Genomic DNA, 23,511 nt, shown 5'->3' with positions numbered 1-23,511 from the left:
CGGATGCTATTTCCAAAGTTGAATGCATTTGCTACACAATGTTCCCATCATATGAATGCCAATGCAACATGTGCCTCAGAGAATATGGCAAAAAAACAAAAAAAAAAACAATAAAGAACCAATACTTCCCACAAGGGGGAGCAATAGTAAAACCTTCACTGGCTAAAAAAAAGAAATCAGATTTATTAGTATATTTATTTATTTATTTATTTATTTCAATAGCCATATAAAAAACTAAAAAGGACTTCTAGAGTTTAATGAAAATCAATCATAAGTGTACACAATTCTGGGGACATCTTATTACCCCATGTGACTATACTGAGTGAAAAAAAACAAAAAACGAGACTAGATTAAGAGGGATGAATAATAAAGAGATATATATTGTGCCTCTCAATAGTTCAATATTCAATTAGAACTTACTTAATTCAAAAGAGGGTAATTGTGGCTCTGTAGATAACGAGTTAAACTGCATGTACACTGATTTGAAGTTAATTCCAAAGTGGATAATTATAACCTTGTGGTTTGGGGATATAATTATTAATATACTAATTTGAAGTTAGAAACAAAGTTGAAGCTGAAATTTGAAAGTAAGACAAACTAAACTACGATCATAATATGTGAATTTGAAATTTTGAAAATAACACATATAAATGAGAAATCAATTATGAGCATAGTCACCAGGAGACACCCTACCCTAACATACAGTACAGAAGATATAGCCCTATCAATAGAACTCCTATTATTGCCTATACGGTAGATTAAATATTTGAAGGAGTGGTATTCTATTAAAATAATACAAGATTATAAACCAGTAACTTCAATTTATTATTCTAATTCACGACTGGCTGATAAATCAATTCCACTAAATAGGAATAAAATAGTGTTCTTGGTACAGAGAAAAATAGTACATTGCAGTGTTTGTTACATTTACTAGAAGGATTATTTAGAATATAGAATGATAGAGTGTTACAATTAAATCATCAACTTTATGAATTTAAATAGCGTTGTATCCTTCAATCTAATTGATAGAATGGTGCTAAACATTGCTACAATATAGCCCTATTGTGGGAACTTGGATTGCAGCTTCTTAGAGTCATGCACAAACACAAAGAAATACTCTCTCTTAATACTATCCCTATACTGATAGAAAGGTCCAGGCTCAGCAGTGAACATATATTTACTGAATATATATATACATGCAAATGTACTAACTAGTTTGACCTACTGGAATACCCTGGAACAGGGTGCCTAAAAGGTAGATGCCCAGATGCCCATGATGCTTTGTAATTCTAAAGGCATACATAGCATCATGGGAGTTGTAATTCTACAACATTTGGGGATCTACCTTTTGGGCACCCCTGCCCTACAAACTACCAGAAAAAGGGATGATGTGTTCTATTATGGAACCTACTGAAAACATCCATTTTTTTGGAATGTGTAACCAACTAAACAGTTTTGAGCTAAACTGTTTTAATCAGAATGTGAATGTGTCAGAAATGGCTGATGTATAAAACTGTAATTCTCCTATCTAGTTGGTATTAACCAGGGCCAGATTAAGAGCCCATTGGGCCTGGTGCTGACAATTATGATGGGCCTTATTTCAAAATGTTATACACAGAAAATACTAAAACCATTATACCTCCCAAGAATCATGTATCCGGTGGAGGGGTGCTGGAGGGAAACTCATACCCTATGCTAATCTCTTGCTTTAATTTTTCAACTAAATCCAAACCCTCTACCGGCAGGTCATGAGAAGCAGAATGTCAGTGGGCGTGGTAAAAGGGTGGGCCACTGATGTGAATCACGTAACCAGAACTGTCCAAAGGGGTGAACGTGCCACAAAAGGGAGCGTGTCTGCCTAAAAAATTAGAAGGTCAGCCTTCATGACAGACTGCCTATTAATCATGCAGGCTGGCCAACTAAGGGCACAACATATAGACAGCACCCTGAGCTTGGCATAAATGTGTCTAATGATGCACTAGCTCTATGCTTTTTAAGGACTCGCTGGTCCACTCCTCTCCTAACCTTCTTACTACGAGACAGACGCTTCTGTTCTACAGTCTGGGACAGAGAAAAGGTATATGTAGTTAGTGTAGAAGAAAGGGAACATGCCACCGTGTGAGACTGAAGCAGCAGAAGCAATTATAATAATATAATGTGCAAAGCCAGCTTTTCCTTAACTAATTTCATTGCCAGCCAGTCCACACCAGTTTTGTTCCTGTATATCCCTGTATATCCCTCTTAAGTTTCCATACTTAAGCAAGAAGAGTAGCAAAAAGTTTTTTTTTTTTCTTTTTTTTTTTTCAATAATAGGCCTATTCCATGGATATGGGCCTGGGAATAACGATGAAGACAATATTGTCTATCTTTCTACTCCTAATAATTGTTGATTAAATGCACACATGTACATATAAATATACATACAAATATACAACTCGCCCATGGTACAGCACTGCTGTGGATGTTGCTCTACAGTAGATAATAGAAATATACACAGAAATAAAACACATCAGACTACAATGTACGACTCTTCTGGATGAAATTTTAGACAAAAGTTTGCCTTATATTCTTCCACTAGGCTTTGTTTCAGTGTTTCCTATTTTTATTTTATTTTCTATTAAAAGTAAAATCCCAAACCATTTTGATTCAATCATTATTTAAGATCCTACTATGGCCTCTTGGTGGCAGTCATGTTTTGCTTCTAAAAAAAAGATGGTGATAAACACAGTGTATTCTTAGCTTGAACGCCGCCTGTTTCCTCTGCATATGTTATTACTAAGCTGGAAAACTAATATCCACTTAATAAACAAACAAACAAACACAAAAGTGTTTTAATTAACCTCATGATGATGATTATGATTCTTCTAACAAAAAAAAAAACATACAATTTTATTATTTCTTCTCTCCCCTGCCATTTGTAATTCTTTAATAAAACCCAGTAAAGCATTTTGCTTTTATATAATCTTCCTGCTTGGTCTGCAGTATATCCCTTCAGACTAGTAGGATGTTACCACCAAAATGTTATCTTAATTACAACCCAAATCTATTTTGCAGCATAATAATTTATTAGGAGCAAGAGCAAATCATTGTAACATATAGCATGTAGGCAAATATGGAATAGAGGCGTTGATCACACACTAGAATAGATCTAGGTTTAAAATGAAACTTGGGTTTATGAAGAATATTTAAATATGAAAGATAAACGTATATAAAATGTAACTTCATAAAGAACACTGCACGTGAACGTTAAGTAAAAAAATAGAATCATGTGGAGATACTGAGTATCACGTGCAGTGGTATCAGCACAATATAAATAAAATCATTATTTCAACTGTGGACGCTAGCAGTATGTTCATTGTGCTATGAAAAGCTTAGCATCATGTAATTATACAGACAATGCCAAAGCCTTGAGTAGATTTTTTTGTAAAGCAATTTAATTATCCACCCGATAATCTATTTTCGTAACATGGGAATGCTCGTTTACTTAATAACACACTGATGCAAATTATTTCCAATTCAAACATTATGAAATTAACAGATCTCCATTAGTGATATAATTGCGATAATTATTGTAGATTGTGGCACAATGATAAATAGAAGCAGGTCTGGCCAGAGGCGTAACTAGAAACCACGGGGCCCCGGGGGAAAAAATTGACCAGGGGCCCCCTCCATACATCACACCCCAGCCCCTCCAGGTGTCAAATTCATGCCCCCCAGACCCTCCATATGTCTCATTCACACCGCACAGGGTGAGCGTGGCATGGTTGGGGGGATGAATATAACAGGATGAAGGGGTTAATGCGGTATGGTGAGTGTGGCAGGGTGAAAGGGGGTGAGTCTGACAGAGTGATTGAGAATGAGTTTGACAGGATTGAAGGGGTGAGTGTGACAGTGCGAAAGAAGGTTGGTGTGATAGGGTGACTAGGGCATAGCAATGGGAGGTGAGTATGGCATGGCTGAGTGACAGGATTGGCAGCGTTATTGTGAATGTGTCAGGGTGAAGGGGGTGACAGTGTGTGTGGTGGGGTGACAGTTACAGAGACACACAGGTGCATACACTGACTCACGCAGATGAACAGACAAACACACACTGACATACATGCAGATACACACCATATGACACATACAGATGCATACATGGACACACATGCTGATACACAGACACATACAGATGCACAGATACGCACACTGACACACATGAAAATACACAAACACGTATATACACACAGACACACAGAATGTTACACATTCACATACACAGAATGACACTCTTGCAAATACAAACAATGGCACACATACAGATACACAGACACACAGACACACATTCGGATACACAGACACAAATACAAACAAACAGATACACATATAGACACAGACACGTAATGACAAACATTCAAATACATGGAATGACACTCATACAGATACATGGAATGACACTCATACAGATACATAGGGCACACACTGACATACAGATACACATACAGACACACATACATGCAAACAGATACACATACAAAACACATACCTACAGATACACACATACATACAGAGACACACATACATACAGACAAACATACATACACATGCAAAATACTTTAGTCACTCTCCTGTTTCCTACCTTTAGGTGAAGGAGGGTGACTTCCCTGCCTCAAGCAGGGTTCCCACTCTGACTCCCTCCTCTCCAGCACATCTGCTTCATCTTACTCCCGTGTGGGCTCTGTGTAAGCTGGAAGGGAGTGACCGGGGCTGTCATTTCCTCCCACTGATCTGAAGGCATCACAAGGTGCTTGGTCGCACTGCTAAAGTGCTGCATCGCTGACCAGGCCCCTGGAAATACGTAGCATTGGGTGGCCCTAACAGCATGGGCCACCCGGTGGGCCCCTTTGACCCAGTCGCAATAGTCTACAGGGTGGCCGGGCCCCCTGGAGTGACGGGCCTGGTCGCAGCTGCGACTCCTGTGACTGCGGTAGTTCCGTCACTGGGTCTGGCCTAAAATCTACTTCATTTTGAAAACAAAAGTTAAAAACAGAACGTACAACTCTCGACTGTTGCCGAGGATACAGAAAAGTCCTCCGTCCTTTTAAGCTACAACCAAGAATAAGAATAAGAGCTGGTCATTCTCTACTATAGTTATTTCCAAATGTTTCTAGTGGAGTTCTTTCACAGTAGCCACTTGACATTAGCTAGGTGGAAAAGTTGCTCTGGAAGGGCACAAATGACGGGGTTTTGCCAACAACTAGAGGAGTGCCAGAACCATTTTTATTCTCTTATAATCCAGTATTAACGAAAACATAAAACCAAGGCTGACCCATGACATTTTGCTGATTGGCTTCAAAAACAGAATGCTGCACAGTGAAAAAAATTTATCTCAAGTTTTCCCGAAAATTTAAAAAAACTTGGGACAACCGAATTTCGGGCAATTGACGGTTTGGCTCAGCAGAAATTCGCTACAGATAAGCTGATTTGTAAGCAAGCTGATGTGAACAAAAAGGGTGTGAAAATGTTACCTCTCTTTTTTTCAATTTGAAATTTTTATTTTCAGCAAGGGGAATTGAGGTTACAGAATAAAAAGAGGGGAGATGGGGGGGGGAGACGACTCAATCAGTACATCACATTTTTCACATTGTATCCTATGTATGGTTGACATTAACATACGTACATATCATGGTGGTATTGATGAAAATACAGTGATAAGAACATAAACATTCGATAACAATTGCAGAGTTACATATTAATAGTAGGCATCCGCACCTCTATGAATAGTTACAGATCCCTCCACACCTTCTTATCTGTTTGTTAAGCATTCTGAGCTTGGTCTATAGTGCATTATCTTAACCGTGTGTGTGGGATACCTCTATAGGTAGAATACGTCCCTACTAGCCAGCCTGTTACGTTTGATTTGGGTGGGAAGGGGGGTGGTGTATAAGCGGAAGCCATGGTTTCCACAGCTGTTCCGTAAGTTGTGTTGTTGTATAAGAATCCAATGAAAGTACGTCATATCTATAAAATTGATATATCTTATGCATTAGTTCCTTGTGTGATGGGCATTGTGTGCTCTTCCAGTGTAGAGCAATGAGATTCCTGGCCGCTAGTATGATAGTGGAAACCAACTTCTTGGTTCTTATTTTCCATGTTGGTGGGAAGAGCAGTAGGATCGCCAACAACGGTGTGAGGACAGTCGTGTAGCCTAGTATTGTGTTCATCAGTTGTTGAACACACGACCATAGGGGTTTAATCTCACTGCATCCCCGCCAAATGTGGATCATGGTCCCCTCCACCAATCTGCATCTCCAGCATTTGGAGTCTACTGTAGGGTATATTTGATGCGGCCTATGTGGGGTAAGGTACCATCGGTATAACACCTTTTTGTGCGCTTCTACGTGAGAGAAGCAGGGTGTGAGGCCCTTAAGAGCCGTGAGTGACTTAAGCCATTGGTCATCAGTAAGTACGGGTATACCCTCTTCCTCCCATTGTTTCACATATTTAAAAGAATGTGGTGGAACATGGCCCAGCAAGGTCTTATAGCATAGGGATAGTGATTTGGGTTTCACCGGTGCCGCTAAGCATCTCGTGACTATAGCCAATGCGTGGGTCTTGTGTGGTGGGGTTAGTTGAGGTGGTACTGTCACCCTGGTGTGCACAATGCTCTTTATCTGTAAATATTGAAATATAAAGGAGTTGGGTATCTTGTATTTTGCTTGTAATATAGGGAAGGTCATGAGTTTAGATTGAGAGCAGAGATCTTTGATGTGTTTGACACCATATGTGGTCCAGGATTTTAGTGACAACCACTTCGACACTCCTTCCAGTGCCCCCAACGGGGCATATATACAGAACTTCCCTTTCTCAGACATGGTGGTTAATAGTTTGTCCCATATATGTAACGTTAGTGTGGTGGTGGGAAATAGTGGGAGTTTCTGCGGTCTATACATTTTGGGAGACCATAGTACGTTAAGCAGAAGGTGTGGGAGGATTTTATCGTGTTCCATGTCTACCCATTGAAATGTATTACCGGGGGCATGGAGGCGGATAGCAGATTCGAGGATGGAGGCTTCATAGTACTTAATTAGGTTCGGCAGACCTAGACCGCCTGACGTTTGTGGGAGTTGGAGCAAGAATCGAGGTAGTCTGGCATTCTTTTTATTCCAAACAAATTTAGTTATGGTTGTTTGTAAGGTTTTCAATACGTGTGATGGTACATTGAGATGTAACATTCTAAATATGTAAAGAATTTTTGGTAATAGTATCATTTTTATAGTATTGAGTCTGCCCAGCCATGATAATTGGGTGCGTTTCCATGTGTGAAAGAATGAAGTGCACATATGTTGCAGAGGTCCATAATTAAGAGACACCATTGTTGGGGCGTGTAAAGCTAGTTTCACTCCTAAATACGTGATGTGTTTTTGTCTCCAATCAAAGTTGAAGGTCTGCCGTAGTGTATGCACCTGTGTCTTGGATAAATGTATCGGGAGAGCTTGTGTTTTATTGCTATTGAGTTTATAATATGAGATAAAGCCATAGTCCTGCAATAAACCCATTAAGCGGGGTAGGGAGATTTCTGGTTTGCTAAGGGAGAGCAAGATATCATCTGCGAACATTGATAATCTATAGTTGGATTGTCCTATGTGTATTCCCGTAATAGATGAGTCTTGTCGGATTTTGTGAGCTAGAGGTTCTAGTGCAAGGATAAAAAGGAGGGGAGATAGGGGGCACCCTTGTCTAGTCCCATTAGTGAGATCAAATGGAGAGGAAAGGAATCCAGATTGATAAATCCAGATTGATAAGCTGTAGTGGGAAGCCGAATTTCGTTAGTACTGAAGTCATGTATGTCCAATTAAGTCTATCGAAGGCTTTTTCTGAGTCTAATGCCAAAAGAAGGCTTTCTGTGCCTTCATTTTCTATATGGGATAGTATATTGAGTATTTTTCTAGTGTTGTCGGAGCCCTGTCTCACTTTTATGAAGCCTGATTGGTCATTGTGTACTATTTGTGGTAATATGTGGGCCATTCTGTTGGCTAATAATTTGGCATAAATTTTGGTGTCACAATTCAGGAGGGAAATGGGCCTGAAATTAGAACAGTGGGTCGGGGGTTTTCCCGGTTTGGGGAGTGTGGTTATGTGGGCTTGGAGCATAGCTGTGGGCATAACCCCCGTTTGGAAAGAGCGATTGAATAAGTTGGTCATGTAGGGTGCCAGAATGTCTTTAAAGGTATGGTAGTAAAGGTTTGTGAACCCGTCAGGGCCGGGAGATTTGTGTTTCGGTAGTTGTTGGATGGTATCTATAATTTCTTGTGTCGTAAATGGTTGTGTCAGCTTATGTCCTTCTTCCGGAGTGATAGATGGCAGTTGTACGTCGTTCAGAAAACTATCTATGTCTTTTTGGGTAGGTGTAGGATTGCTATTGTCCCCAGCTAAATTATACAAGCTGCTGTAGTACCTGCCAAATTCTTCCACCACTCCCTGTGGATCGGTAATCTTGCTTCCGTCTGTAGTGTGTATAGATGCTATTTTGGAAGATAATGTTTTTGTTGTAAGTTGGGCAGATAGAATTTTCCCTGCTCTATTCCCTTCTGCAAAGAATCTGTGTTTCATCTTTGTCAGTAAGTAGGTCGTTTTAGCTAGTTCCAAGTCTTTTAGTTTGGATTGTAGGTGGAGAATTTGTTTCGTGGTATCATGTGAAGGAGAGTGCTTATTTGTGCGGGTGAGAGTGGTAAGTTCAGTGTGTATATCTGTATAGGACTTCATGCGTTGTTTTTTGTTGAAGCTGTCGTGTTTAATGAGTTGGCTTCATAGGACCGCTTTATGTGCCTGCCAAAGCATTTCTGCTCCCATCTCCTCTGTGTCATTAATGGTAAAATAGGACTTTAACTCTTCTGTGAGTTGGGAGACCAGTTTGTGGTCATTTAGAAGGGTATCATTAAGTCGCCATGTGCGATTACTATTGGTAGGGTATAGCGTGTAACATAAGTCCAACATAGTAAATTGCGTACATTCTGTGGTTAAGTAGTACTAAACAATACTAAACAAGGTGCGTTCTATAAGGGGACCTAATTTGACAATTAAAGCTACAAGGTCCATGTATATTTCTCACCCTCTTTTTTTTTTTTTTGAGAGTTGTAGATGTCAACTCAGCGAACTTAGTCCTATGTTAACAGATATATAGTGTCACTTAGCTGTGGCCGATGTGTGCCAATCATACGTCTTCGGCGATGCCACCGCTTGTTGCCCGGCAGGGTTGTCTTGTGTGTTGAGGTCTAGAGGTATGTTCCAGTCTTCTAAGATCTTTTTACCGTTATCTGGAGTAAGGATGTGTTTCTCGGTGCCGTTTTGTCGTAGGATGAGTCAAGCTGGGAAGCCCCATTTGTATGGGATGTCTGCCGCTCTCAAGGCCTTGGTAATGGGCAGGAAGCGTTTCCTTGCCGCAAGCGTATGCGCCGAGAGGTCGGTAAATAGCTAAACTTTGCTGTATGTATCTGGCAGGGTTGGTTGTTTTCTGGATGCCTGCATTATAGCCTCCTTTGTGGAGTAATAAGGAACTCTAGTGATAGTGTCCCGTGGGGTTGATGTTGGGAGGTGTTTCGGTTTAGGCAGCCGATGAACTCTGTCAAGAAGCAAGGCGTCTTCTGGGATGTCTGGGACCAAGAGATGAAATATTTTTTTGACGTGAGTGCCCAGATTGCTTGGGGTGATCTCTTCAGGGATGCCACGAATGCGAATGTTGTTTCGCCTGTCTCTATCTTCTTGGTCGGCCATTTTCACCAGGATAGAGTTGAGTCTTGCATCCACAGTATCGTAGGCTGCCACCATGTTGTTGTGGGCACTAATTATTTCCTCCGTTTTGTGTTCAAGGTAGTCTGTGCGTTCCCCCAGGGCCTTAACGTCTGCTCTTATTTCTTTTGCCAGTTTAGCAAAGTCTGCCTGAAGGGATAGTTGTAGGCCATTCAGCATTTTTTGGATGGAGGAATCAGTAGCTGGAAGATCCTTTGTGGAGACTGAGGTGATATCGCTCCGATCGGAGCTAGAGGCCGTTGATCGCGGCCTACCTACGCCATCTTGTGTGCGGCGTGGCGGTGAAGACATGGCGGTAATCTGCAAGGAAGGCGCCTTCAGTTTATTTTTTTTGTAGAACGTTGTGCCATATTGCAGGGTGAGTCCTCACACATCTGCTGTTTTATTTGGAAGAAGTATGCTGCAGTCAATACTCTATTAATCGCTGTGATGTGGGATTCTCATACGGAGCTGATCGCTCACACGTCCATCTCCTCAAGCGATCAGGCCACGCCCCAATGTTACCTATCTTAAGGACAATGGAGAGAGAACTTGTCTTGATGCATGACTCATTAAAAAAACAAAAACGAACAAGCAATTTCACAACAGAGTTTCTGACATCTGAATGCTTACAAACAAAATAGTCAAAGAAAAAATATTCTAATAAAAGATTCTATACTGCTCTGATCAGATATCGGTTTTGACAACTGACCACAATTAGCACTATGGCTAACCAACCAATCAAAGAACAGATTCTAAAAAGAAATAATGTGACAGCACAACATTGTATGAGGGTCCATGGTTTACCGCTGAATCAATTTAATTCATGTTAACAATGATACTGGTAAAAGCAATTCAAATCCTCTCAAGATTCACATACATTTAGGAAATGCCTTTTGGGAATGTATGGAGCCGCAGAAGGCTGAAATAGTCTTTCACTACTTCAGATCACATAGTGCCATCATAGTATAGTTATATAAATTATAGACCAATATATTAATAATTGCAGTAGGACTTTGTACTATCACTTTGTGGGGCTTCAATTCAGTGTCAATTTGATTATTTTGCCTCCATTTCATTGTTGCAAAATTAACATTAAGACAGCACTATGTACTCTATCTACCCTAAAAAAAACATTTATTTTGGTTTGAATGGTAACCTATTGTGTGGAACTGTATCGAATGCCTCGGCAAAACCCAAGTAGATGTCATCTACTGCAACACCCTGATCTATATTTCTACTTAAGAAAAAAAGTTACCTGCGCTCTTTCCACATCCCTATGTATCTTTAAACAAATGGAGGTTTTTAGTTACCTCCAATGGCCATGAGAGGGTATGCCCACCTGCCACGTCAAGGCAAACCTCTTAGGTGGGTCCTAACTCTAACCATTCACCTTGCTTCCTTGAGCTTCTGGCAAAAATATCTCTAATGAGACAGAGAGGGATTTGTAGGGATATGTAGGGATTTATATAAAAAATACCCCTCTCTGTCTCATTAGAGATATTTTTGCCAGAAGCTCAAGAAAGCAAGGCGAATGGTTAGAGTTAGGACCCACCTAAGAGGTTTGCCTCTGCCTCTTCCTGGTCTTCATTAATGGGAAATTATAGTGCCAGGAAAACAAATTTGTTTTTCTGGCACTATAGCTCCCAATAGGACCCTCCTCTGTCCCGGCGCCCCTCCCCATGGTGCAGAAGGGGCTAAAAACCCCTTCTGTCACTTACCTGATTCCAGCGTCAATGTCCCTCGAAGTTGGTTCAGGCTCTGTCTCTGCTCCTCCCTCCCAAACGTCAGCCGGTGGAGGAAACCTAATACGCATGTCACACTGCATTAATACTGGCACACAGGAAGGAGAAAATGCACCTTTTTAACTCTTGCAGCAGGGATATGGTCACCTAAGTGATGACTAGGACATTAAAGAATTAGTAATGCACATTTGTATCCCAAACGCTATTTGTAACTTCTTACTGTGCCCTTAAATGCTGAAAGATGAATCTAAGTAAAATGGAAACTATTATTGCAAATTACCATGTTTCATTTTTTTTAGACATACACTAGGTAATTTTACATATTGATGTCTTCAAAGATTCTGCATTATAGTCATTTCATTTTCATTCTTTAAACGTTACCTTGAAGCTATTTGTTACTTTAGAAGTGGTTTAACGTCACATTTTTTTTCTTGTAACAGGTCACAGAAAAGGAAAATCTTACAATGGAACAATCTGACCCCATGTCAGTGATAATTAAAGGTAAAGATGTTAGTAATAAGGTAAGACAACACAGAATTATTTTATGGAATAGAAAAACATATACAGAGTTGTTAAGAATTACAATATATCAGGCGTTTTATAAATCCACTAATATGATTGCCCAAAATGTTAAAATTAGGAGAATGGTACAATTATATAAAAAACATACTACCATAGATTATAGTTTTGTTAGAATGTATGATCTCATTCTAAATCTAATACAAATATAATAATCTACAAGAGGTTTCTGCCTTAGCATGTGTCAGAGAAATACAGCGTGGAACTATTACTTGAGTCCAGCTGTATTTAATGCATTGAGAGACATAATCCCATTAAAATAATGTAGAGATCTATTTATGTTACAGTATATCTAATGCAAGATACATGATAGAGTATTAAGTGGCTGACATAGAATTCTGGGAAATGACAAACGATGGAAAGACAATATAAGATAATCATGGTAGTCTACTGGTAGCCAACATGTCTGTATGAAGACATGTTGAACTTTAACACCCATGATATATAGAGAAAAGAAATAAAAATCATGAATAGCAAATGGCTAGCTGCTGTAGATGGACAAAAAAGAAGCTTGTGTGAACGCAAAGTTGGTGAGCAAAATAAATTTGCCTGGATGTACAAAAAAACTTGAGTAATATTTGCTGGAAGCATAGCCGGAACTCTTTTCATGTTTATAAGATACTATATGCTATAGAATGTAAATATATATGAGTTATAGAATGAAGGTATTCAACCTAATATGGGCCACTGGATAAGGCTATGTACCCTTAGATGATTTGTAGGGAGCGTTAGTGAGTATTATCCCAAGATCTGGACATAGATGTGGATTCCCGGTCCACATGGACTATACGTAGGGGTATCTAATCTATGATGGATTGTTAAGCATAGGCATTTGTCCAAAGATGGTCAACATAGAAAGTGTGCCAACCTTGGACCTTGCCCTATGTTGGGAACCATTACAATGTACAACTGTCTTCTGTGTAAGTTATTATTGTACATTAAAATGGTTCTGTCACTTTTGTTGTTTTTGTTCCCAATTAAACCTTTTTGCTTCATCCACATCCCCATATTTTTTTTTTTTTAATTAATATATTTTTTTCTTCTTTTATATCTGAGGTTCAGTATGGACTACTTTTTTATGGGGAACATGATCTTTGGCAATATTTAAGCAGAGCTTAGTGATGCTCATGTCCCCATCGCCATGTTGATTTACATTCAAAACTCTTTGACAAATTCCATTTTCTCCTTATTTCCTTATCTGCATGACTGCTGACCCTCTTCTCCTCCTTTGGTTACCCTTCCCTCCCAATAACTCACAGACAACCAAATTTGTGGGTAAGGGCAGGGCCGGATTAAGAGCACAGTGGGCCTGGTGCTGACAATTATGATGGGCCTAATTACAGAATCTTATCAACCAAAAACATTAAAACAGTCATACCTCCCAAGCGTCATGTATCTGATGGAGATGGTGCTGGAGGGAAACTCATAGGATGCAGCTATAAGAAAACACATACTCTATGCTAATTTCTCTCTAATTTATGCTTTCATCTTTCAAGTAAATCCATAACCCCTAACAGCAGTGTCCGGTGAAGCAGGAAGTCAATGGGCGGGGTAAAAGGGTGTGCCACTGGCGCGAATCACGTGACCAGACCTGCCAAAAGGGGTGAACATGCCCAAAAAGGGGGCATGTCTGTCCAAAGAATTGGAAGGTCAGCCTGCCATGAATGCATGTCAGGCTGCCTGCCAACCTGCAGGCTGTCCAACTAAGGGCATACTATGCAGGCAGCACCCTGAGCTTGACATAAATGTGTCTAATGATGCACTCACTCATGCTTTCTAAGGACTGTCCCCTAGCACTCGCTGGTCCACTAATCTTCTTACCTTCTTACTAGCAGGCAGAAGTTCCTGATATATACTCTGAGACAGAGAAAAGGTGTATGTAGTGAGTGTAGAAGAAAGGGGACATGCCACAGTGTTAGAGAGACCAATGTCTGCATTACCTAAACTAATTTTATTGTCAGCCAGTCCACACAAGTTTTGTTCCCATACATCCCTCTTAAGCTTCCAAACTTAAAGGGACACTATAGTCACCAGAACAACCACAGCTTATTGTATTTGTTCTGGTAAGTAGAATCATTCCATTCAGGCTTTTTGGAATAAACACTGTCTTTTCAGAGAAAATAACTCCACTGGCTGCTCCTTAGATGGCTGTTAGAGGTGCTTCCTGGGGCAGTACTGCCTAGTGTGCAGCACTGCCATTCAGTGTCTCCACCCTCTGCATGCAGACACTGAACTTTCCTCATAGAGATGCATTGATTCAATTTATCTTTATGAGGAGATGCTGATTGGCCAGGGCTATGTTGGACTTGTGCTGGCTCTGCCCCTGATCTGCCTAGTTGACAGTCTCAGCCAATCCTATGGGGAAGTATTGTAATTTGCTCAGACCACCACTTCTGATGATGTCAGCAGACAGTCAGTTCAGAGGCAGAGCCAGACGCTGCAGACTTGAATACAAGTAATATTTTACTATATTTAGGGAGGCAAGAAGGGGCCAGGGTGGTGGTTTTAACATAATAGGGTCAGAAATACATGATTGTGTTCCTGACCCTATAGTGCTCCTTTAAGCAAGAGTATGTGAAGAGTAGTTAAGGTTGCCACCTTTCTTGGAAAAAAATACCAGCCTTAATCATTTGTATAATTAATTAGTTATGCGTGACATCACATGATGTAAATCACAAGGAGTGACATCAGAGAAAATTCTGTAAAATCACCAACAAACTACTCACAGTTTGATTCTGCTGTATAGATGGATTGCTCCCAGTGTCTCCCTGTCTCCCAGTGTCTCAGTCTCGCAAGTCACCCAGTGTCTGTGTCCCTATGTATCACAGTGTCAGTGTCCCCATGTCATCGAGTCCCCTAGTCTCCCAGTGTCTCAGTGTCCCCATTTCTCCCAGTGTCCCAATGTCTCAGTGTGTCCCCATGTCACTAGGATACTGGGGACACAGTGAGACATGGGGACACTGAGAAACCCGGGGATACTGAGAGACCCGGGGACACTGGGAGACATGGGGACACTGAGACATTTTGGAAAACTGGGAGAAATGGGGACACTGAGACACTAGGGACACACACACTGGGAGACATGGGGACACTGAAACATTTGGGGACACTAGGGACACAGAGACATGGGAACACAGACACTGGGAGACTAGGGGACACTGGGGACACTGGCTGGGAGACAGACACTTGGGGACACTGGGAGACATGGGGACAGTTGTGGACATAGACATGGGGACACTGGGACATATAGGGACACATGGGGTCACTAGGCACACTGAGAGACATGGGACACAGACACTGGGAGACTTGGGGACACTGAGACACTAGGGACACTGGCTGGGGGACATAGGGGCACTGGGAGACATGGTGACATAGTGTATCTGTGTCCCAATGTCTCAGTGTCTCTCAATGTCCCTATTTCTCACAGCGTCCCCATGTGTCTCAGCATCCCCATGTGTCCCAGTGTCCCCTAGTGTCTCGGTGTCCCCATGTTTTCCAGTGTCCCCAAGTGTCTCAGTGTTCCCAGGTCTCCCAGTGTCTGTGTCCCCATGTCCCCTAGTGTCTCAGTGTCCCGTAGTGTCTGTCCCCCCATATGTCCCCTAGTGTCTCAGTGTCCCCATGTTTTCCAGTGTCCCCAAGTGTCTCAGTGTTCCCAGGTCTCCCAGTGTCTGTGTCCCCATGTGTCTGTGTCTCCATGTGTCCCCTAGTGTCTGTGTCCCCATGTGGCCTCTAGTGTCTGTGTCCCCTAGTGTCTCAGTGTCCCCTAGTGTCTCAGTGTCCCCGCTGCCTTTCCCCCCATGGCTCACTTACCTGAGCTGTAGAGCTGCTGTCTGGACTCTCTGTGCTGTGTTGCTGCTCCCCCATGAATCAGTGAGTAGAGAGAGGCAGGGAGGGATATGCTGTAACTTCCTATCCCTGCCTCTCTCCACACACTACTGGCCAGTGCTGGTATTGCAGAGTAATCTCCATTTATTCTGAGAAAAATACCTGCATTTGTATTGCCGGTATTACTGCAATACTGGCACAGCCAGGCAGCCTCAACTACTGGCTGTGCCAGTAAAATACCAGTCAGGTGGCAAACCTAAGAGTAGTGTGTAAAAAAAAAAAAATATATATATTTTTTAAATGGGCCTATTCTATGGGCCTGGGCCTGGAGCTGCAGCTCCATCAGCCCCTATGTTAATCCGGCCCTGGGTAAGGGCAATGGCCACAGCTTTATTCACAACCAGCATAAGTAATAACAATTGTCAGGTATTCCCCAGCAGACAGCTACCAATCAACTCCATCTTCCCAAGCCTCTTCAGCCTGAAATCTGTACTAGACCAGGCTATGATTCCCTAAGCCCATTTGGGCAATGTACACCATTCAAATTTGCTGGCAAAGGAAAAACCACAGCTGTGACAAAATAAACAGAAAGACACAAACATAGAAACAACAACAGGCACAGTAACCAAGCACATATCCCATCCCACACCTACCCAGGGAGGGTGTGCGGAAAACAGCCCTGCCAGGTTTCCTCTGCGTGCTCTCCAGTGGTCTGGTAAGTCTGTTCCCAGTGTCCCCGGTCCAGGTGCATCCCCAACATTGAATATTTGTTGCCATTCCGACCGCTCCGGGCAGCAGTCATGCTTCCCTCTGCCCCCTCCTTATATATTCCAGGGGGTTGGCCTGTCTAATCATGTTTTGTTTTTTTCCCATTGTTTTGTTATGTAATTTCCTTAATTGTTCAATACTTCAATGGGTTATTTGTGTTGTGTATGTGCCACTCTTGGCAACACATGCGTAGTTCAGTACTAATAGTTCTGTATCAACAAGGTGACTGTGAGGAGCACAAGATAGATCAAGGATAAAGAGAATCAATTGGCATAAAGACAACCATACCATAAAAGCGCTGCCCCAAAAAATAGATAGCAAGGGAAAGATGGGGAACGTTCATGATGTTTGTCCAACTATGCGTGAATGCAAGAATTCAAGCACAAAGAAAAAAGGACAGTTTAATCTAGGATAAAGGTGGTGCCAGGAGATTGAGAGCCGTATGGACATTAGGACAACATTTGTGAATAAATTAGGAAAGTGGCAGAGTAAGAAATGGAGAGGTGCTAATTATAGCATATTTAATCAATAAAGGGAAACAAGTTATATCCACTTTAATTAAAGAATACATTCAGAAAAAAATTACTGATATGTTTTTTGTTTTTCAAGTTCTCATATTTTCTGGATAGGATAGTAATACATATCTTTGACACTGGGAGAATAAATTAATGTAGCAATATGCATGGTAACCATTCAAGTAATTAATATTTTAACACCTTTTAAATTACTATAATCTTCATTTTTTTCAGTTTTGTATGGGTTGTTGTTATAAGTAAATGAAAATGTTGTCAAAAGTTAGGGATAAAAGATTAACAGATCACATTTTTTTTAATTCAAATTAACCTCCTGCCTTCCAATTTCATATTCAGCTGTCCTTACAAAGAACTTTGCATGAAATTAATGTAAATAAATAGGCTATAAATTATCAAGTTCAGAACACTAGCATGTTCAGATTTACTTTTAAGTCATAGATATAATTTTTATTTTTTTTCATTACATAAATAAAGTTGTAGAAATAACACCAAAATTGGACCAATTGGCAAAAATGAATTGTATGTTTTAATGATTGTTTAAGAATGTTTACATTTCTAACTAATTTGTTATTTAGGATTATACATGGCGGCTCATCATGGCAGCTCTTGTTGGGGCTTTTGGATCTTCTTTTCTCTATGGCTACAATCTATCTGTGGTGAATGCTCCAGCATCTGTAAGTATGGGTGATTATATTGGAAGTCTGTTTATAAAAATTGGCATTACATAAGAAAGATAAAGTAAGCAATAATATAGGTAGTGTTTGCACTCAATTACTAAATGGTGCCGGTATTTAGAGGTATTCCCCCTTATACGTAACCTCAAAAATCTATACACAACAAAAATTAAATACCGCACTCGAATATATTGTTATCTGTAAGAAAAATGATGAATAAGTTTCTATTCAATATGCAAATAAATGAAATTGAATAGATTATACACTTAATATCTGAATTCATATATCTACAACATATGTACATCATAGCAGCCTGACGATCTCCTTCGATACATACATTTCATCAAAATAGATAATAAATCCCTTATCCTATGGATATTGCATATGTATTGTAATGAGTTCCTGAAAAAATTAATCTATGATACAAAAATCTATCCACACATCCTAGGCTATGCATAGCACTCTACAATGTCCAGTGTTCTGATGGATCCATTCCTTAGAAAAAAATGATGTATATACAAAAAACCAAAATATATATATATAATGAAAAAATTGAGCGGGAAAAAAAGGGAAAAAACTGAAAAAAAGAAAAAAGAAAAAACAGTAAAAACAAGAAAAAAGAAGAAAAAAAAGTCCTTTGCAAGTTCACTATATACGTATACAGTATAAGTATGGTTCGATCTCACCACTTTGAAAGTTGCAGTCAAGAGTTCAGATGAGCACTGTAAGTACTCCAATAATTGATCAAAATTCTGGCCATCACCCTACTTGGATAAACAATATCCCATATGGCCAATTTACGAGATTGCGCCGGAATTGTTCTTTGTTGGAGAACTATGCCAGCGCTTCCTAGACAAGGATTATGACCCAGACGTCATCTGTTGAGCCTATTATAGGGCTAGGGACCTCAACAGAAGCTCTCTAATTGACCTCCGTTCTAATGATGAGATATCAGATCCATTATTGACTTCATCAGTGAAACATTTGGAGATTTTATCATTATTGGAGAATCACCCACCAAAAAGAAGATATACACCCCGAGGAAATTTCTATATCAGCACTAGGGATGTTACTCAGAATAATGGTCCCATTTTTACCACTACTTTTAATAGGGCCTATAATCAGATCATTGCTATATTGTGCAAGCATTGGTCGATTCTCAGATTAGATCCCTGGCTCAAATTTAGTATTCCTGAACTCCCTAGGGTGACCTTTCGGAAAAACAGAAACTTGAAGAATCTACTAGCTCCATCTAAATTTTCGTCTAGTGAATCTCTTAATACACACACTTCCCATGGAGTGGGGAACTTCAAGTGTGGTGCAACACGGTGCCTTACATGTCAATATATATGCCATGGGAAATCCGATTTTAGTTCCTCCTCCAATAATGAGAACTTTCAGGTATCCACTAGAATAACCTGCAATACTTCTTTTGTGGTGTATTTGCTCAAATGTACCTGTGGCCTACTATATGTTGGTCAAACTACTAGATCTTTGAAAGCGAGGTTTAGGGAGCACAGGCTAGCCATCAACAATCAAGATAGGAAATCTCCGGTGGCTAGGCACTTCCAAATGGCCCATGAGAGTAATTCAGCTCAAGTAGTAGTGATGGGTATTGAACACATCCCAGAGAAGATTAGTAACAGGAATTCAGCCCTGACTATTGCTGAAACTAAGTGGATTTGTCGGCTTAATACTCTCAACCCTTATGGGTTAAATGAAGAATTAGAATGTACTGTTTAAAATTTGCTAAAATTTAAAATTTGCTATATTTAAAATTTACATATTATGACATTTATATTGCCTATAGATCTTGTTGTCCACCTATATGACCCCTGTATTGAGTGTGGAGGGTGATTCTCCCTTTAAATTTTTTCATTGATATCTTTAATGTCCTCAATCCCAGAGGTCTGGTTCAGTATACATTGATTTCGTTTTTTATTTAGCATTAGTGAATATCAATCTACCATTTACCCCATTGAATGTGTATGCCTTATAAGATAATTTAAGGTTGTTTACACTTGAATGTATAATATTCAGAATATTTAGAATCCTTATGGTTACCTTTATATTTATACATTGGAGATACATATCGATAGATTTATTAAATTATCCTTGTAGCAATTGTATTTACCCATTTCAGGGGTTATACTTTTAAATGGGGTGAAGGTAGTCCCTATTTGGCATAAATGTGAGCATTTATGTATTTTTATAATTTTTATATATTTTTTATTTTTTATTATTATGTTTCTTATGGTTGCATGTATATTATTATTTGGATATTTGTTCCTTTAATTAATTTTTTACTTAACTTGTTCTTGGGTAATTAATTAATTGTGACCACTTTAAGAGAGGGTATATATACCCATTTTGGTGATAGTTGGACGTTGTCTTGAGAAAGTCCTCTAGCAAGGACGAAACGCGTAGACAGTCTTCTATCTGTTTCTCTGTGCTGTACCTCCGTTCCGGTCCTTCATTTGCGGTCCGGCTGTGACTTGTGGTAGCTGTCGTGATCGGATCACTTACCCGTTTACATCTCGTGTCAAGGGGTTGGCGTGCTCCCCTTACCTCGCTCTGAGGTCGGGCGAACAGGGTAAGTTGCTCTGGCTGATCCCCAGGGTATCTATATATTTTGTACTCTGGGTTTTCACCATTGCTACCCCCTTAGCCCAGACCCGGTAGCCTGGTTGGTTTATGAGCTCCCCCCGACAGGGATAGTGCAGGAGTTGGGGGACTATTTATCCTTCTTCTCAATTTTTTTTCTATATTTTCTATATTTTCTTATATGTGCACATTTTTCACCAGTAGCCTATTTGCCAGTGTTTAGGGGGCCCCACACTGTGTCTAACTTTTTTCCTAACATCTGCTCTGGACTTTTATGTTGCCAGTATATACATTTTTTTGTGGTATGAATTTGATGTTATTACATTGTGTCTATGTCTAATAAATATGTTTTATACTTTTGACATATGGCAATATTATTAATGCCACTTACTTATTAATTTATATTAACCCTGCTTTACTACCAGGTCCTATTTTATTTTTATTGATATATTAATTGAGGTACAGTGCTTTAGTGGTCACTACTTTATTGTATTTTACTCTTGGAGCGCTCACATACCATTTTGTATTCTTTTGGATCAACAGCAAAAGCATATGTAAGGAAGGCTGAACTTGATGGACGCAAGTCTCTTTTCAGCTATGTAACTATGTAACTACTTATTTTAAAGACCTAATTTCAACTGTTCCTGTGCCTTCTATATTATTATAATTATTATTTTATGATTTATATAGCGCCAGAAAATTCCGTAGCGCTGTACAATGGGTTGACTAACAGACATGTAATTGTAACCAGACAAATGGATGCACAGGAACAGAGGGGTTGAGGGCCCTGCTCAATGAGCTTACATGCTAAAGGGAGTGGGGTATAGTGACACAAAGGGTATAAGTAGGGGTAATGAAATAGGCTGCTAGAAAAGTAATCACTGAGAAGTCGGGTTAATGAACTAGGTTGCTAGAAAAGTATTTACTGAGAACCTAGTAGGTTATTTTTGACAGTTGCAGGAGATAAGTCATGGGGGGAGGGCATGAAAATCCGCTAACAGTTTAAATAATATGCTTTCCAGAGAAAGTGTGTTTTCAAAGATTTTTTTAAGGAGTGGAGACTGGGTGAAAGGCTAATGGAGAATGAAAGGGAGTTCTACAGAAAAGGTGCAGCCCTGGAGAAGTCTTGGATGCTTCAGATGTGGGAGAAAGAGGCATTAAGGAATTGGCATACCAACAACCTTGCCTAATTGCCTTTCTGTGTGTAGGACAAAATGGTGGAATACACAGTCGGATTGCACCTGCCAGTCCCATAGCCAAGCGGGCTGTAAATAGCCAAAATACTACCAAAATGTAACTTACTTAGGAAAGAAAAAGAGAAGGTTAAGGCCACTTATCTTACCTTAATAGGGCTTTGGTGTGCTGGAGGACTGGTAAAGGCACACTGGTAACTAGTCTGACATGCACCCGGAGGCCAAGTAGTTACTGCTGGGTTTAAATATCCTGACATTATGTTCTAGTATATATGGCATTTATAAAGCTTGATTTTTAACCTTTGCAATGCCACCTGTCCTGTGAGAGAGGAAAGAGCAACTACCCATTTGTGATGACTGCCACTTGGACATTTTAAAAACATAACAATTTTTCATGTTTTTATTTTTTTTATAGGATAGATTTAATTTATTTATTAATTTTTTTTTATTAAAATGCTGATGATAAATACATTTAATTGACCGACAATATATAGTTTTTACTTGGTTTGCTGATGAAACACTACTGATAAGAAATTGTCTTTTTTTTGTGGTCTAGTTTAATGCATTCAGATTTCATTTATTTATTTTTGCAAGCCAGTGCATGATTTATAGGTCAGAAAATCATTCCATTGTCTTAATCTTTTTGCTTTTAGAGCAAGTTAATGCTTTGGAGCCTTTTAAGCCATTGACTCTCTTCAGCATCTGCTTGCTGGGTGATATACCAGAACCTGATGCTGGCTTCAAATGGCAGAATAACATTACTTCAATAGTTCTATGCAATTAAATAAAAGAGGTAAAGTAGGGAGTTGAATGTGCGCGCACACATGTTCTTAAAGTTACAATTGTGCATCGTCTACATACCTATTGAATAATAGATAGACATTGGAATATCCACTCTATACGATCATGTTTATACACCTCTCCCTGAATGCCATAAGCACAGGCAGTTGTTACTCTTCAATTTCTAACCCACATTCCTGCATCTCCCACACTCAAAGGGATTACCAAACGAGAAACAAAGTAAATGAAGTTGCCAACAATGGCAATGGCAAAGTCACAGTGGTTAGATAAGCTGGTGGGATCCTAATGATAGAAATCCATGGTCCCACTGTAGAAGAAGACAGGTGAAAAACCATGAAACCTCAGCAATTGTGATGTTGAGTATTAAGATTGGGCATTTACTGCTCTTGTGCAGAATTGTTGAGCAGCACGTTATTCTCTGCTACATAGAGTTTACTATCACACAGAACACAGCTAGGTGTTTGAATTCCACATTGAATGCCAATAGAATATTATGTAGCAGAACCTAAAAATTTAAAAAACATAGGAATTTATTCTTTATTCTGAAAAATAATATGTTCCTCGTTTTAACACAGAACATCCCATCAATAAAGATGGAATACAATTTTATCACATGACAGGAGGCTTCATATTTTGCTTTACTCTCTTTACTAAAACTCCATAGCAGTAAAGAAAGTGAATAAACGTTTTAACCAATCAAAATGCAAATAGGGAGTATATTATTTCAGTCAACAGGCTCCTCCCCCTCTTTCTTTACTGCTCCATCGCAGACAGGTCAGAGTTTTTGGCTCTTCCCTATTTTACCTCATGTGAATGTTTTATTTACCTTTTTTCCTCATATATACTATTTTATTATCTAACTTTTTCATTATCTATATAGTTCTGCTATTTTCTGTAGTCTCTAACCGTTTTTATCCTACTATCTAACCTATGTTTAGTACCACCGGGGTTACTTCACCCTAGTGGTAGTTTACCTCTCTCCTTTCTGCTTGGGTTTTTTCCCTGCATCCTTCTTTTTCCC

General features: G+C 39.7%; 1 protein-coding gene across 2 annotated transcripts in view; it reads left to right on the top strand.

Moving 5' to 3' along the window:
* The window catches only part of SLC2A9 (solute carrier family 2 member 9), a 248,021-nt gene that overhangs the window by 16,343 nt on the left and 208,167 nt on the right, over positions 1 to 23,511 (top strand). Inside the window, exons 2-3 of one of the 2 annotated variants that reach the window (XM_063457783.1) lie at positions 11,954 to 12,034; positions 17,794 to 17,892. In XM_063457783.1, the coding sequence (XP_063313853.1) occupies positions 11,954 to 12,034; positions 17,794 to 17,892 (180 nt within the window). Of the gene's footprint in view, positions 1 to 11,953; positions 12,035 to 17,793; positions 17,893 to 23,511 lie in introns of those variants that run through there. The other variant, XM_063457784.1, reaches the window with a different exon arrangement.

The sequence above is a fragment of the Pelobates fuscus genome, chromosome 6 (genome assembly GCF_036172605.1).
Source record: "Pelobates fuscus isolate aPelFus1 chromosome 6, aPelFus1.pri, whole genome shotgun sequence".
In the NCBI taxonomy this organism is placed as follows: domain Eukaryota; kingdom Metazoa; phylum Chordata; class Amphibia; order Anura; family Pelobatidae; genus Pelobates; species Pelobates fuscus.
This window is presented reverse-complemented; position numbering and strand designations above follow the sequence as displayed.